Source organism: Heliangelus exortis, chromosome 10 (genome assembly GCF_036169615.1).
Source record: "Heliangelus exortis chromosome 10, bHelExo1.hap1, whole genome shotgun sequence".
Taxonomy (NCBI): Eukaryota; Metazoa; Chordata; class Aves; order Apodiformes; family Trochilidae; genus Heliangelus; species Heliangelus exortis.
Window position 1 is genome coordinate 22,463,724 of NC_092431.1, and position 17,001 is coordinate 22,480,724.

Genomic DNA, 17,001 nt, shown 5'->3' on the forward strand with positions numbered 1-17,001 from the left:
AGATGTGAATAGTCTGCTAAGCAAAGCTTATTCCTTTCATTTGAGTGGGCAGTCTGAAGCATTACTAAACCTAGAGAGACATCTTTTTAGTTGTGCATTTTATTGGTTCTGTGTCTGTACCCATCCACTCACAATGTAATTTGCATCCTACTGGCCTTAAATTTCAGTAGGAAGTTATGACATAGTTATATATTTCCTACATAATAGTTTTAAAGCACAATTTGAACTGGGATCTCTGTGTGGTCTTTAATGGCTGCAAAGCCAAAGATTTACCAGTGAACACTGTGTTGTGCTTCGTCTGCAAGATGGCAGTTCTTGTATAAGAAACATTAAGGCAGTCTTTCATTTACTCTAGCACATGACCTTCTGGCCTCTTCTGTCTTCTGTAAATAGCATCCACTCTGTCAACCTGCTGGAAAACATCCTCCATTTCCATTCTTAACCACTCCACTGTTTTTCTGTGCCATCTTGTAAACAGAGGGATTCTTTAATGAAATAGTCACATACCACCTTTGCTGCAGTAGACACTGGGCTCTTCAGTGGCAAATTGATGGGGCCCTATATTTACTGCTACAGAGCAGCATCGTGAAAGAGGAAAGCACTTTTTCCATGGGATGTCTGACTGGAAAGAACTCACTGTGAGTGGGCACAGAGTAAGGTTAGTTGGGAAAAAGTCTGAATCGTCTCAAGTATTGTCTGCTGATAAGGAATGCTTTGTATTTAACAGCTGCTAAACATGGAATCTTGTGGGTGGGAAATTTTTTGTGTGCTTGGTATGAAAAATCAAAAGGAGTCTTATTGAGTGGATATTGCTGACCTTACAGATAATGTTGTTGCTGGCCTCTGTGGCTGCATGACATCAAATTGAGAAGCATCACTGTCTCTTGGGAGAAATAATTATAGCTCTGAAGTGTTGGTTAAAAACATCTCTCCTGATGAGATTTTGTTGCCCAGGCCTGCAAAGCTGTATTCAGGCTTGTCTTGCCCTAGCAGTTGCTGCTGTGGCTGTGCTCTTTGTGCACCAGCATACAGTATCAGAGGCAGCAGGTGTAGCTGGAGGTTCTGCCATTACAGCTGCTGCCTTTGTGGTACAGAGTGATGGAGATTTTTAATATTTTGGATGACAGAGCTGCTGCAGTACTTCTGGTTTACAAGCTACGTGCAACTCAAATGCTTATTGAGGGTGGTTATGACAGGTAAGTAGCCAAAATTCAGTAAACACTATGCATCAGAAGGAAATGTCTGCAATGCAAATAGTGCATAGTGATTAGGAAAACTTGGACTACAGTTGTGCCAAAAGAATTTCAGGAACTTGCTCAAGTTTGGTGTATGTTGAAGTTTTCCACAGTGTGCTTTGGGAAAGAGAGTAATGAAAGAATTCTTAGCTGACAAAAGTGGGAGATTTCATCCAGCATTTAATGTTCACATGGATATTGTCTAAAACACCCACAGAGGAATGTTGGGCTGTTGTTACAGGACCTAGGAATTGTGAAGGGGAATTCCTCTTGCTAATAACAAGATAAGCAAAGGAAAACACTAACTTAAAGATCAATAACTGTTTCCTCTGAGAGCTGTTGATGATTAGTCATGTCCAAAGGAGAATTTTGGTAGTTCAATAATGATAGTTATGTTAAGATGGCATGAAACAGAACAGCAGGAAATGTAATTCTAAATAACCCTATGCTGGCTGGTGTGGCAGTAAGGAAGGAGGGGGAAAGCAAGGGCTTTTACAGTCTTTATCTCTGTTACATAATTAAATTTGATTTACAAAATTGAGTCTCAAATCCTTGAGACTTTTTTGATTATAGCCTTTGGAATTAGCTAAGAAAATGACAGTAAGTACATATTGCTGTGCATGTATTTGAAGTACTGTCTAAAAAATTGCTGTAATGAGAAAAGTAAAATGCTACAGGGGAACTGTCGTACCTCTGACGTGTGCTGGATATGGAAAAGCATCTACCAGAAAAACGTTTGTTGTTGCTATTCAACACCGTGATACTTTGTGTTCTGATTTGCTGCAATGTGGCCCAGGTAGACATCGAGCATTACTGCTTCTGCAGTGGCAGTGGAGGGGAGAGCAGCAGTTTTCTAATTAGTGCTCTCCAGCTCTTTTCTCTCTGTGCTCTTTTGGCTGACCTATCTTGGGTGAGTACATTGGCTTAAAACCAAGACACTGTGTGGCTGAAATTGCTAAATTGTAGGAAAGGCTGTATCACAGAGGCCAGGTGGCTGTGCTGCCTGGGACATATTCTGGTGCCACCTTTCATGCCCTTTCTTGAGAGTGGATGAAGGCCCTGCTTGTGCTGATTACTACTTTTGAGCAGTGGTGCTTACATGAAATTTCTCTTCTTCAGCTGTTAGAAGAACCTCCCTGTTCCCAAAACGTAGCTGTTTCCCCATTTGGCTGTTGCTTGACTTCTGTATTTTGTAAAATAACTGGTGTGCTTTACATATATAGGTTCTTGAACTGCCACGTTTAAATAAAGACAAGGGTTTTCTGTAAGGACAATTAATATCCTGTTGTGTTTGACCAAAAGAGAAAGTCCCTGAAGAGACATGGTCAGTGGAAACATAGTGGAACTATTTTTGTGTTTGGATGGACTGATCTTTTATCCTTATGTTTGAACTAATATTTCTTGCTAGCTGTAAACTATGAGAAATGTAGCTGGATCACTTGAGTGAAAAGTTGCTTATGCCAAAAGAAACATGATGAAAAATATGATGAAACATTGCAGAGTTCACTAGGTCTCATTTGAAATATGATGGGAAATACCAGTGTGGTACTGGTGGGGAGCTCCAGTAGGCTTTTCTTGAGAAGAGGAAGTTCTTATTTCCAAACATTTCTTGGATTTTTGTACAGCTTTTCTATCATATTGGATTTGGCATAGATTTCCCAAATTACTCTAAGAAATGACAATTTCTTAGTTGTTTTCCTGCATTCAGGCTCCAGTGTTGTGAAGACCATTCCTACATTCTATTCTATTCATTCTATTCTATTCTGATTCTATGATACAAACTGCTGTTTCTATATATATATATATGAACATAGCAAGTGTACCGCTGAGTAAAACCATGGAAGTACCTTTTGAGTGAGGCCTTTATTTAAATACCCACAGGCTGCTATTTAGTTAGGCAATTGCAAAAAAAATTTCAGTCATCTTTTGAATTGTGGATTCAGTTTTAGTCTGAGCTCTTTCCCCTCCCTATAGAACACAAGAGGCACCGTGACAGCCTTCTCTCCTTTTGATGCCAGAGCTGATGCAGAAGCTCTTCGTAAGGCCATGAAGGGAATGGGTAAGAATAATTTAATTTACAAAGACTAAAGGGCTCTAACTGCTTTGTAAACATTCTTTCTGAATGGATTTTTTAATACTGCAAGGGTACTGTACTATAAGGGTAGGACTTGCATCTGCAAGCCATGGAATGACAACCCCAGGGCTGCAGGAGTCTGGGTGTGTCCTAATTTTGACTGTGTTGCACTCAGGGATATTTACTTTTAGGTTAGCATAAGAGAAAAAAGAAGGTGGTTTGCACATTCACCATTAAAACCTGTTACTCCACAGGCCTCTCTGTGCACAGTTTTACTGCACGGTAAGCTTGACTGTGGATGTACAGATGCCAACTGTGGTGGAGAGTTCTGACAGAACATTAGGAGCTCTGGGCTTGGAAAATGTGAGGCAGCCCCCTCAGTCTGGAACTATGTTAGGACTTTACAGTTAGAGTAAACAAAGAATACAGGATCACAGCATAAGTATAGGCTAACAAGTGGTCTGTAAACTCATATTGTAGCTTTCTGACCCCAAACTTCCCTGCAAGAACAAATCCTAATTTTCTTCTTTCTTTGAGGCTCCCTGCAGGAGGAAGCAGAAGGAAGGGAAGAAGGGAAATGTGATATACTGCAGCCTGTAGACATATTCAGTGGGGCTACTAGGATGCTGTACTGTGAGGGCTACCTTGCAAACTATCATCTGTAAAATGGATAATTCCACACTTCTGGATTCTGGGGTGTTTGGGGTTGCTGGACTGAGTTTTATTGGGAGTCAGCAGATGGTTTATTCTAAAGTAAATCCCCTGGTGACCTGAAATGCAAGGCTTCTCTGTAGAAAACAGACTGTGACTAAATGTTATAGCTGGTTCCTGAAGCACTGGGAGTGGTGTCTGGAACAGAGCACTGATGGAGCATGAACAGCATGCAGGCCCCTCAGTCATATTTTTGCAATAGCACAACACCAAACTTAGTGGCTTAGCTTGGGGTATGGTGACATTTGTTATTAAATGCTTCTGCTGTTTTTCAGTAGGCTGTTATTATCAAAGCATCTTTCACTGCCTTTTGACTTCATGCCACTGCTATTTGTTTTTTAGCATGTGTTTGTAACTCTTTGTTCTTTCTAACTTCAGGGACTGATGAAGAAACTATTTTGAAGATCCTCACCAGCAGAAACAATAGTCAGCGTCAAGAAATTGCATCTGCTTTTAAAACCTTATTTGGCAGGGTGAGAAGAAGAAAAGCATCTCTAGAAATGTGTTGAATATGGCTTATAATGGTTACTTAAAACTGAGGCACATTCATCATGATCCCTATAAAAGGATCCTTTGAAGAAAATTGGTTTTGCTTTTGCGTCCCCTTCTTCCCCACCCTGCTGTATCCTTAATTGCTGTCTAGGTTGGATTATTTCTTTTGGGTTTTGCAGAAAGGTGGTTACTTCCTTTTTCTGTATTTCGGTCCAATATGTCTGTAATGGGTTTTTGTGTGAAAGCTCCTATGGTTACCTCTTGGTATGCTTGTACTACTGGCCTCATTCTTGGGATGGAAGGAGTCATCAAGTATTTTGATGCAAAGTCTGCAATGTGATATGGTAGTTGAAGAAGAATTTTCTAGAGCTAGAAAATGTGACAGAAATAAAGCAGCCTAATACCAAAGGAGAGAACAAAACAAAATATAAGGTAGATAAAACCTTAATTGAGTTCAAAGAACAGACAAATTCTTTCTCTCTTCCAGCATTGTTGATTCCTTCGATATGTTGGCTGGGGAACCTTTGTTTCACACAGCAAGTGCACTAAAAAACTTAAGTTCAAAGAATTTCTATGTTGAAAAGTCAAATAAATCACAGTATGTTTCAGGTTTCCTAAATGACCATGTGTCACGGGTTAACACTGGCCCGGCAATTAAACCGAGTAACAGACGCTCTCTATTAATCTCTCTCCTCCCTGATAAGAAAGGAGAGAGACTTATGGGTTGGAAACTAAACTACACAACTTTAATGAAACAGTAATGATAAATAATAAAAACTACTAAATATATACAAATATACAAGAAAAGGGATACCACATTCCTCCCCTCTTCCCCCCAGTAGCTCTCACGTCACCACCGAGGCTGCAGGGCAGCCCTGGGAAAGTCCAGGCTGGACTCCTGGAGTCGGCAGCAGTTGGGAGCTGGAGGCAGGAACACACAGATGTGGGCTGGCACGGATCAGGACCACAGGCAGGCAAACGGATGGGATCCTTCCAGGATGCTGAGTGAAGGAAGGGAGGCAGGAAAGGCGGGAAGGGCAGGCAGCCGGAAGCTGGAAATCTGGCTTGGCCCTCGTGATCCCTCAAATTTATACTGAGGATGATGTGTATGGGATGGAATCCTCTGTTTGGTCAATTCTGGCATCTGTCTTGTCCGTTCCTCCCCAAAGGAGGGATGCAGGTGGGACCTCTTTATGTTTTCCTCAGAGCTGAGCAGTGTCCTTGGCTCTGCACACCAGTCTCTAGCAGTAACTCTAAACATCAAGTGTTACCAGTCCTAGAAACACACACTGTCTGAGAAACTTGCTGTTAATTTCAGCAAGTGCAACTACTTACAAGAGACTTAGCTAAAAGCAAAAGTACAAGACAGAAAATCACCTTTATCCTGGCCCAAACCAGGACACCATGTATCCTTTGATTCTGTTTTACTTGGCTCCATTTGCTTTAGTTCAGGTGCCAATTAAATGAAGAAGCCCTCTCTCTTGGCCTTTGTGATGTGTCTCAAGTCTTCTGGCTTGCAGACATGTACACATCCTTTTCAAATGGTCAGTTCTTGTTCATTACAACACTGCTTCTTCTGCTTTAGGATCTTGTAGATGACCTGAAGTCTGAACTTACTGGCAAATTTGAAACACTGATGGTATCTTTGATGAGACCGACCTATATTTTTGATGCTCATGCTCTAAAGCATGCCATCAAGGTAAGAGGAGTGAGGGATGGAAATTAATACATTATATGAAATGCCTGTTGCTCATTTGATTTTTGTTTTTCATGGGTTTTTTTAGGAATGAACTTCGTTTGATAAGGGGAATGTGAACAGTAATAGCCTATATATATTTCTTAATTTTAATTAGAAGTGTTATGCTAACATTAGAAATTACAAATATGCTCAATTGGAAGGGTTATGCTAATCTGCTGTTATTGCTAATGCTGTGGTTTTGTCTGGTTTCTTGTTCATGCTAATAACTCGGGTAGTTTAGAGATCTACTCTGCATATGTTAAATTGCTTTCATGAGAAACTTTGTAATCTTAAGAGAACAGTGTCTCTAGATGGAGATTAAAATCTACATAGCATAAGACTTGTTCCTTCTGATTTAGATACAGTGAGTTGATGGTCATGTTGCTTTTAAGTTCTTTTTGCTGCTACAGTGCAGTGCTGAAGTCCAGTGGACACTAGATTGTTCTGCTGCGAGCAGCCTAGCTGTGAAACCTAATGAAATGCCTTGAACAAATTTGCAGCATTAAAGTGTAATGTTATTTGTATGTCTCTTCTTTAACTGTTCTATATGCTAGAGTGTGTATTGCCCCTTATGGATTACAGAGCAACCCCAACATTGATGGGCTTGCTTGTGTAAACTGGTGCCTGCCAAAATTATGAGCAGGTATTACCTGTGTTCTTTTCTTCCATGTGTTCCTATGCTTTTTTTCCCCTCTGTTATACCCGGATGATATCATCAGCCTGTGGAAATTCAGAAATTGGATGTCCCTGGGTTGTTCATGGGACCTATTGATTAAAGTAGAGGACATTGAACTTGACTAGTGTCAGGTAGTGTTTGGTTGGGTGACACTTAGACATAAGCTCCCAAGATCCTTGATAACCAACTGGTTAATGTGTAGACTTGAGTCAACTCTGCAAGTGAGAGCTCATGAGCCCATGACCCAACAAATCCTACCTTGGAAAGCAGAAACTTGAATCCTGGAAATTTTCTGTGACATCTTTCTATGCAGTAAGGGAAAGGGAGGTGGCACCTGACAAAGAAACTGATAAAGGTCTTGTTGACTAAAAGGGAAAAATGTATTTCCATGCTCCTCTTGTTGACTTAAGAGTCAAAGGCTGGCAGGGAAATGACAGAGCAGATGGGTGAATGAGGAAAAATAGTGATAGTGATACAAGCATTGTTTTGTTCTTGTCACTTAAAAAAATTGTATTAAACACAAGATCATAGGACTTTAGAGAATGTGTTTGCACAGGCAAAGCTGTCGATACCAGTGACAGTTCAGCTATGGTGGATATCAACAGTAAGATGATGCAATAACAGAGACTTCAGTGAAAGATAACAGCTCAGCTATGAGCATTAAGTCTGTGCTAAAGATTGCCCTATCAGTTTTCACTGCTGCTGCTTAGAGTAGAACTAGTGTGACTCTGCCTGCCTCATTTGTGTGTGTGTGTTCCTGAAAGAACATTGAAAATTATTACATGACCTAGGCAGTTTTTTATATTGCTTAGCTTCATATAGAGTTGAATATCTTTCTATGCAGTCAGTATTTGGATTTTTCTTAGAGGAAGGGTTGTAAATAACAGACTGAAGTAAAAAATACACAGTACTGTATTTCAGTGTTATATCTGGGAAATGACTTCTTTGGAAGTGTAAAGAGCCATGGCTTACTCTTACAAAGACTCAGACTGGAGGAAACAAGATACAGGCTTGGCTTTTGTAAATTTTATCCTTGTAAAAGTGAAGAGTGCCTGTTGTGCCTGCTGTAATTAGGGTGCAGCAGCTTAAACTATCTAGGTTACAATTCTACTATAAATTGTGTGTTTGCAGTGGAAGAGACTGTGGGTTTAACAGAGCACAATTCACAGCAAGATAAAGATCCTTGCTGGGTGGCTCTGTGTTTATCTGTGTAGCAGGTGATGAGACACAGTATGTGAGCTAGAGCTAAGGTGGAAACTGTTACTGTATTAATTCAGTTATTGTCATTGACTGTGTTAGTGAAGAATGAAGGTGTATCTGGGTATGCTTGAACTTGAAAGAGCTCATCTGAATCCTGTATCAGTGAGGCTTTCTGAAGTGTTAGGTTGGCTTTGAAAACACTCAAGCCGGAACTAGAAGAAATTATTTCCAATATTCCCACAATATACCAGGATGAAGAAAAAATTCTTCTTTATGTGGTCAAAGTGTATAAGCTGATGCTTGCTTTTGATTGTGAAAGGGGATTCTTGTTTTCCTTTTGTTACTTCATGAACTGATTTATACTTGTACCCCTGCAGGGAGCAGGAACCAATGAGAAAGTGTTGACTGAAATTCTTGCTTCCAGAACACCTGAGGAAGTGAGGAGAATTAAGCAAGTTTATCAACAAGGTAAAGTTCTGTATAAAAGAAAGATCTAGGGTCAAGTGCTGTTGATATGATTTTAGCTCATCTTCCAAATAAGGCCTATCTGTGAACTGAATAGATGTGTCCAAAAAGTGGCATTTCATTCTGCTGTGTTCTAAAGCTCTGTGTTTAAAGCAACTGGAGTTTGGATTGTAAACTTTGTTGGAAAACGGTGAGGGAAAACTAATGCAACCGATATGGTTGGTAAACAAGCTTCAACTTTGTTGCGCAGTACCTTTCACTTATATGGTGTTTCTGTGACCACACCCCCGCCACCACACAACAACACAACGTTTTATTGGACACCCAGTGTGTTTACCTGTAGCACAGCGAATCCCTGGTGCAGGTAGCACAGGAGTATGGGCCGATCTGATTGGCCCCTCAAACATGGGGTTGGGCACGGCAAAGGGGTCACACCCCCTACCTTTTCGGGAACATTCTCCAACATTCTACAACAAAACTTAAATAGTTTTCTTTCAGAACTATGACTGCAAGCTCTGGTATTTTGTGCCTTTATAGTTAGAATTCATTCACTTGCATTTCTTTCATTTGTCCATTATTTTCATCCCTTTGACTGAAAGGAGATTTTTAGTAATTGGAAACTAGAAAACTGGTCTCATGTTAAAAAAAAAATGTGATTTGTTTGGGGTTTTTTGCCTCTTACTCAGTGTTCTATTCAAATGCATTTGCTCTAAAGCAGGTACAGTTTTTGATTGTCTGCAAGAGTATGTGATGTGTTTTTACCCTGTGATTGTAGGGTTGTTTTTTTAAGGCAGTGTTTGATTCAACACATTTCTTTTACCTCTGCACAGATTCCTGCCACACTAGAAATTCTTATGTTTTAATAAAGTTTGAGGCAAAAAAAGTTTGAGTCTCCAAGCACAAAATTTATTAGCATTATGATTTTTTGAGCTCACAGCTGTTGTGCAGTTATTTTAGCATAACTGCTCTATTTTAGCATAACTCCAGATAATCCATATATCTTCTTTAGCTCCTTCAACAGCTGATTCCGTGCATGTCACCTTGTATTTCAAAATATTTTGAGTAATTGTCTGGTACTAGGTGTGAGATGATATCTTTTTCCCCTCTTTCACAATCACATTAGTTTATAAGTGAAAGCAAAATATGTCCTAGTTGCTAAAGCTGTACCTGATAAATTATTCTACAACCTGTGAGTCAAATGAATTTTTCCTTTTTCTTGCTTTCACCTCAAAATAGTCAGGAAGTCGGTAAGGTGGTGAATGGATATTGCTCTTTTGCAGAGTACGAGGCCAGCTTAGAGGATAAGATCACAGGAGAAACATCAGGCCATTTTCAGAGACTGTTGGTGGTCCTGCTGCAGGTCAGTATCTCATTGTGTGCAAGCATGAGTGTATGATTTTCACTTCTGTTTTCCTGTCTGATATACACTTGTCACTTTCTGCTTCCTTAGCTGGGATTCTGGGTAGACCTGGTGATGTGCAGGTTTGATTCTGAAAGTGAGTCACTTCCCCTCATTTGCAGGATCAGCCTTGAGCTCTGTAATGGATCATTTCCACATCTCTGAACTGAAAAATTTCTGTGATGCTCGTGGGTATAGCAGAAAGTCTGCTGTGGGGAATTTGGAAGGGAATAGGAGAAGAGAACGTTGATTTCATAGACATATACAAGCGGAAGAGAAAAATAAGATGCTTTTGGAGAAGATCCGTTAGGGACTGACTTCTTGCAGAAACTCTTAGAGGCTCAATATAACAGATAAGTTGTTTTGTGGTTCTTTTGATTCTTCTGTTTAACACTTTGAAATTCTCTTTAGGCAAATAGAGATCCTGATGGTGGAGTTGATGAGGCTCTTGTTGAGCAGGATGCTCAGGTGGGTGAATGACTTGGGTTTTGGTGCATTTCTACAAGTTGATTTGCAAAAGGAGTGTACAGCTAGAATTCAAAAGTGAGAGCAAAATTGTGTGTTTCTTAATACATTTTCCTGTTTCATCTACGTTTTCTGGTCAAAAGAAGTGTCAAAACCTGAAACATTGGGATCAAGATTTTTGGTACTTACACAATTCTGTGTAACATGTATCTTATTTTGCTTATTACTTTATGAGGTGCCTCAAAGAAATAGTGATTAGATCACTGAAAGAGTTATGATTGCTAAGATGCTGAGAGATGGTGCTGGAAAACTCAGAGATGTTAATGATTTGGAAAACCTCAGGCTTATGAGAGGAACTACGTGCACAGTCAATTTTAGAGCCTTAAGCAGTATTACTCATGTAAATGCTTCCTTACTTGATTTCAGAAATTGTCATTTTTTTTCCTAGAGTAATTTTGATACCTAGCAATTTTATTTCCTTTTTTTTTCCTCTCCAGCTATAGCTTGTCAGTAAGTTTAATGCTCCTTAGAATGAGACCAAGACAGCTTTTCAGCAAGGTGTGCAGACACATAACATGTGCTGGATTTTTTTATCTCTTGAATTTCAAACAGGTTCTGTTCAGAGCTGGGGAGCTGAAATGGGGAACAGATGAAGAAAAGTTCATTACCATCTTGGGAACCCGAAGCGTTTCTCATTTAAGGAGGGGTAGGTGGTATGGTTCATGGATGCTTGAAAGCATCTGTCCAAAGTCTCAGTTTTACCCAGCCGATGGTAGAATCAGAAGGAGAGTTGTTTCTGGTATGGCATTTGTCAAACCCAGAAATATTTAATTCTTCCCTCTACTTAATACATGTAATTTTGTTTCCTGTAATTCAGTTTCCCTCTAATAGTGGTGATCTCTCCTGCTTGAAGCAGTGGTGCCATGTATCTGAGGGATAGCTGGAGTATGCCTTTCTGGATGCATGTTTATTACTTTTTTTCCCCTTTTTCAAGGGGTCATGGTAGTAGAAGGGATGCTGAGGATCTGTTGTGAGTCATCATAATCTGAGAGAGATCCAGTCCTGAAAAGATCAACTCTTTTATAGGTTCATACTTTATCAGCTGTTAATAAAGATATGATAATGTTTTCCTCAGCTCCTTACCCATTTGTAAATCTGTTTTACCAAGCTTTTTAGACCATGGGAAATAATGACCATATAGTTTGCTTTGGTTCTCAAGTCCTTTTGGTTTTCTTTTTGAATCTTTGAGTTGGTTAGGACTTTTGAAGATAATTTGATTTATAGTTTTCTTGTTTATTTTTCTTACCATTGTTTGCACTGAAGTAATCCTAAAGTTTGTTTTGATGCATCCAACATTTACTTAGCATGATAGACATGTAAGATTTCATAACAATCTCAGGGCTTGTGGATATTCATGAGCACAAACTTAACAGACTGCCAATACCCCAGTGCTCTTGGCAGTTGGTAATTAACAAGGTCTAACGTTCAGGCTAAATGATAGCTGCACCCTGGGAAAAATACTTCTGATTTCCTAAAACTTACTTTCTTTCCCTTTCCCTCTTACCCCTGCACCCTTTCACTGGAAGTGTTCATGGAATGGTTGAGGTTGGAAGGGACCTCTGAAGGTCATCTTGTCCAACCCTACCTGAGCAGAGCTGCCCAGAACTGGCTGCCCGGTACCATGTCTGGGCAGCTTTTGCACATCTCCAAGGACTTCACAACCTCCCTTGGCAACCTGTGCCAGTACTGAGTCATCCACACAAGAAAAGTGTTTACTGGTGTTCAGAGAGAACCTCCTGACCCCATTGCCTCTTGTCCTGGCAGTGGGCACCACTGAAAAGAGCCTTCCTTACACTCCTCCATAGATACTTGTATGCATTGATGAGATGTCCCCTTGAGTATTCTCCAGACTGAACAGTCTCAGCTCTCTCAGCCTTTCCTCAGGAAAGATGCTGCAGTCTTTTCATTTTACTAGTGACCCTTCACTGGACTCACTTCAGTTACTCCCATCTCTCTCGTGCACTGGGGAGCACATAACTGGACCCTGGAAGAATGAATGGACACTAACATTTGAACTGGGGGTAATGAGGTGCAGATGGCATTAGCCTGTACTGGGGAGAAATGCTGGTTATACAGGTGAATAACCACACTTTCTGTTTTGCAGTATTTGACAAATACATGACTATTTCTGGCTTCCAAATTGAAGAGACCATTGACCGTGAAACCTCTGGTGATTTGGAGAACCTGCTCTTGGCAGTTGGTAATTAAGTCTTAATAGGTGTAGAACTGACCTTCTTCACTGATTCCCATGCCTTCTTAAATTACAGTTGTTGTAGGAAGTGGCATGAAGACATGGTTCTTTTCTAAGGTTAATCACCTGTGTTCTATATCTGGCAAATGGGCCTTTATTCTTCCTTTCATAGTGTGGGCCTGGGAGGGAAGTGGGGCAGGAGGTGATGTTAGCAAACTGCATTCTGTTCAATCATGTGCACCTGTCAGAAAGTGAGACAAAACTCTGCCTTTCTTTGTATTCCTGGCATCTCATTTAGGATAATTTTTTCCGTAGATTTGTAACTAGGAGTAGAATTTGACTAGCAAAGTCTCTTTGGTATTAATGTTGTAGCAGAGGAACAGACTAACTGTGACAAATGTATAACTTGATTGTCCACACTGGAGGGAATAATCCAGTAACACACACCTTGTCTTGACAGTGAAAGATTGCCCTGTATTGAGTAACAATCAGTAATTTAATCCTTTGCTTTTTTATTTTTGTTTTGTTTTAGTGAAATGCATCCGGAGCGTGCCTGCCTACTTTGCTGAGACTCTGTATTATTCTATGAAGGTACGTACATGTTTTCCATATATCACTTTCCATCTCCCCCAGCTACATTTCCTTTCCTTTTCCCTTGCTCTTAATGTCTTCTTTCACTGCAAATGCCACCAAGGTAGTATTATCACTAAGCATCTGCAAGTCATTTGGGGAATGCAGATCTGGAAGAGGATACAAACGATTCATAAGTTTTTCTTAGAGTTCATTGTAAGTTTGTCAGACCATAAGTCTTTCATGAGAAATATCAGTCTCATCAGCTGGTTTTGGTCTCCTCAGCTGGTTTTGGACTTGGGCTGTTACAGTGGAAAATGCCTGGGCACATCCACTGAGCACCTTCAGCTAAATAAATATTAGTGTCTTCAGGTGATGGATATAATGAGGAAGTAAAGGTGACCAAAAACTAAATGGCAGACTGTACAGATTTCATAGAATTGTAGAATTTCTCAGCCTGGAAAAGACCTTCAAGATCAAGTCCAGCCTTATTACCCTATTCCCGATGACTCACCACTAGGTCATGTCCCCAAGCACCACATCCAGGCAATTTTTAAACACATTCAGAGATGGAAACTCAACCACCTCCCTGGGGAGCCTGTTCCAATGCTTAACAAGCATTGTTAAGATCTTCTTTCTGTAAAGAAGGTTCTCCTGATACCCAACCTAAATCTTCCCTGATACAACGTAAAGCCATTTGCCCTTATCCTGTCATCTGTCACCAGTGAGAAGAGACCAACCCCTCTCTCACTACAACCTCCTTTAAGGTATTTGTAAAGAATGAAATGAATTTAATGAAATCTAATGCTCTTTGTTTTGAGATGGATATTTACAGATTTAAGGTGTAGTAAGCTTTGCAACATGTTTGGGCACCATCCACCCCATTTTAAGAAGGAAAAACAACAACTCAGAGGAAAGGGGAAGAGGCTTAAACAGCTACAAAAGATTCTGCAGGGTAATCCCTTCAGTGTCACAGCTGTGTTTGTTGGCTTTACCATCACTTGGATAGGAAGAGATAAGCAGGGAAAACTGTTTTTAACTACCAGTGGCTAATATTAATTAAGATCAAAGTGGTTAGTCTATTGTTTTCATTCAAGTTACCAGCTTCTCTGAAGAATTCCTCCTTTCCCCTTGCTGAAAAGCACTGAAGTACGTTTGTCTCCAGATGGTTGTGTTGATGGGATGTCAGCATGAGAATTAGTGAAAAGGGATTAAATGATCACTTAATTTTTAAAAGCTTTTTTTCTTCTTTTATAAACATCAGTGTAAAATAAAGTTCAGGATGAAAACAGAGATTATTATACCAATATTCTGAGAGCTCTATCAGGAGTAATACTTTTTACTTATTTATCTATGTATTAATTCTATTTTTAGAATAATGTAACAGAAAACCTTTTAAGAATTTTTTTACGTTTCTCTTATGAAGGGTCAGATTAATGTCTGCTGGTGAGATCCCCAATATTTTTAATATAAAAAACAATAATTAAGCATGTCAGATAAGGGAGATCATAATTTATTACTTAGGCAGAAGAGTTTGTACTTCTATTTAATCTGTATGGCATGACAAAGTTCTACAATGTGTGTACTTGGCTTTCATGATTAGATGGGACAGAGCCTGGATTTTAGCTGATCCTGGTGTCAAATCCTGCTTAGAAACCAGACTCATGGCATAACTTTTGAGCAGCTTTAGGGCATTTTTAGATGTAATGCAAGAATATTACATCCAGTTCGAAGGAGTGAGTGACGCTGGACGTTAGGCTGAAGATGATCGTGGGGGCTCTGCCAAGTCCTTCCTAGAGCTGCATTTGCAGGTCAGCATGTGAAAATTTGTACTGCTTCAGCTGTTGTGGAATCTAACTTGTCCGAGCAGGAGAGGTCAGAATGTTGGTCAGCCTGCCAGCACAGGAACTTAAAATGCTCAAAACAGTAAAGATGAGTAAGAGTGGAGAATGTGTGCATAGCTGAAAAAGGTTTATGAAGTTTGCCTTCATAATAAGCAGATGAATAATTTGTGGAATGAGTTGCTCTGCCTGTGTCTTTGTGTATGATGTTCCATGCTTTGCATTAGTCACTGTTAGGATTTATGGCCCCAGTTCCAGAACTGACAGCATTTCTGCAGTCCCAGACTACGCTGAAAGGGCTGTTTGCATGGGATTCTGATTGTGGTGATCAGCTATGCTACTGTGTCATCTTGGAAAGGCATTATTTAAAATTTATATGGGCATTCACGGTTGAAGCCTGTGAGATGCAACATAAAATAAGAGGCCTGGCCATATGGGCCCAAAGAAGTCCAGGGATTAGAACCCCTTGTCTAGTCATCACTCTGTTTGCCACATTGCAGTCTGAATGTCTTGTGATACTGTCCCAGCTATTCTGTGTTTTGGAGTAGATATGTAGTGTGGGAGTGTTTCCAGACACCACTTGTTACAATTGATGCTTTCATGTTGCACTCTGGTTGTTTGTATTTGTTGTTTTCATGCAGCATCTGTCCAGAATAAATTAATATTTTAACATTATTTAAACTTTTCTCTTTAGGGGGCTGGCACTGATGATGATACCCTTATCAGAGTCATGGTCTCAAGAAGTGAAATCGATCTATTGGATATTAGACAAGAATTAAGAAAGAATTTTGCAAAATCATTGCATCAAATGATTCAGGTAAAATTAATGTTTTGTTGTCAGGGAAAACAGGGGTGATTGAGATTTCATTGTTTACACTGTTTTTTCAGAGGGTGCAGATTTGGCTAGAGCTGGACAACACAGTGCATTCTGAGAGCAGTAGTGGTTGGTCTGCAGTTTTGTGAAATCATTTGAATGGGGGACACTTCCTGTGAAAAGCTAAAGGTGTTCACTAGGAAAGCAGATGTGGCTTTATGACATGACAATTACTCATACATCATTTTTAGCTACTACTTCATTTTAATTTTCTTGACTGGGTTCTCTGTGGTTTTCAGCACTTCAGAGGTGTTGGCTCCAGAGAAATAATACTAGGGTTGGGAGTCCAAATAATCATGGGGTCAAAATTTAAATCTTGGGCTGTGGTGTGGAACCTTCTGCACCATTTTAAAGGGGAAAGCATTTCACTGTGGAATCAAGTCTGAATCATAATCTCCTTTGAGTGGATGGAAAGGAGCAGGAAGGGAAAGAGCCAGGAAGAAATCCAGAGCCAGTTGTTGCTGCAGAGTTGAAGTAAAAATGCTTTTTTTTTTTCCGTAGGATTTTTTTTTGTATTTTGTTTTATTTTTAAATGCTATTTTTTATGTTTTTCTGTTATTATTCATGACATTATGCTGTCTTAATTAGACTGGGTGGAGTTGCTTTTGACACTGTCAGTTGGGCCCATGCAGCTGCCCTCAAGAATTAGCAGCAGAGCCTTCCATTAATTACAAGGAGCAGGGCTGAGTGATGGCAGATGCACTTCACACATTGAGAGGTGGTTGCTTGTGGTGCTGTTTTGGGCTTCTCCTGTGTTTGGACTTCCGTGCTTGCAGATGAATGCATTGTAATATGCAATAGGTAGCTCAGTTCTGGTGGTGGATATAATGCTTTTGGAGGCTTTTTTTGAAAGTCTTGTCTGTAAATATAGCTCTAACATGAGAGATGGAGAATTTCCTTGCATTGTTCCTGGATGGAGAGTCATCTAAATGGATTTCCTGTGGGTGGGACAAATGTATCATCTCCTGGAGTCCTTGGCTGCTGCTGTTCTTTGCATTTCTGTGGTTGTG

At 40.0% G+C, this 17,001-nt stretch overlaps 1 protein-coding gene across 4 annotated transcripts in view; it reads left to right on the forward strand.

Annotated features, from left to right (window-relative positions):
- The window catches only part of ANXA5 (annexin A5), a 28,408-nt gene that overhangs the window by 10,811 nt on the left and 596 nt on the right, over positions 1-17,001 (forward strand). For 2 of the 4 annotated variants that reach the window (XM_071753910.1, XM_071753909.1), the window contains 10 exons: positions 3,210-3,294; positions 4,399-4,493; positions 6,098-6,211; positions 8,504-8,594; positions 9,872-9,951; positions 10,402-10,458; positions 11,068-11,161; positions 12,620-12,715; positions 13,239-13,297; positions 15,812-15,934. In XM_071753910.1, the coding sequence (XP_071610011.1) occupies positions 3,210-3,294; positions 4,399-4,493; positions 6,098-6,211; positions 8,504-8,594; positions 9,872-9,951; positions 10,402-10,458; positions 11,068-11,161; positions 12,620-12,715; positions 13,239-13,297; positions 15,812-15,934 (894 nt within the window). Of the gene's footprint in view, positions 1-3,209; positions 3,295-4,398; positions 4,494-6,097; positions 6,212-8,503; positions 8,595-9,871; positions 9,952-10,401; positions 10,459-11,067; positions 11,162-12,619; positions 12,716-13,238; positions 13,298-15,811; positions 15,935-16,862 lie in introns of all 4 variants that reach the window. The other 2 variants (XM_071753911.1, XM_071753912.1) reach the window with 2 other exon arrangements.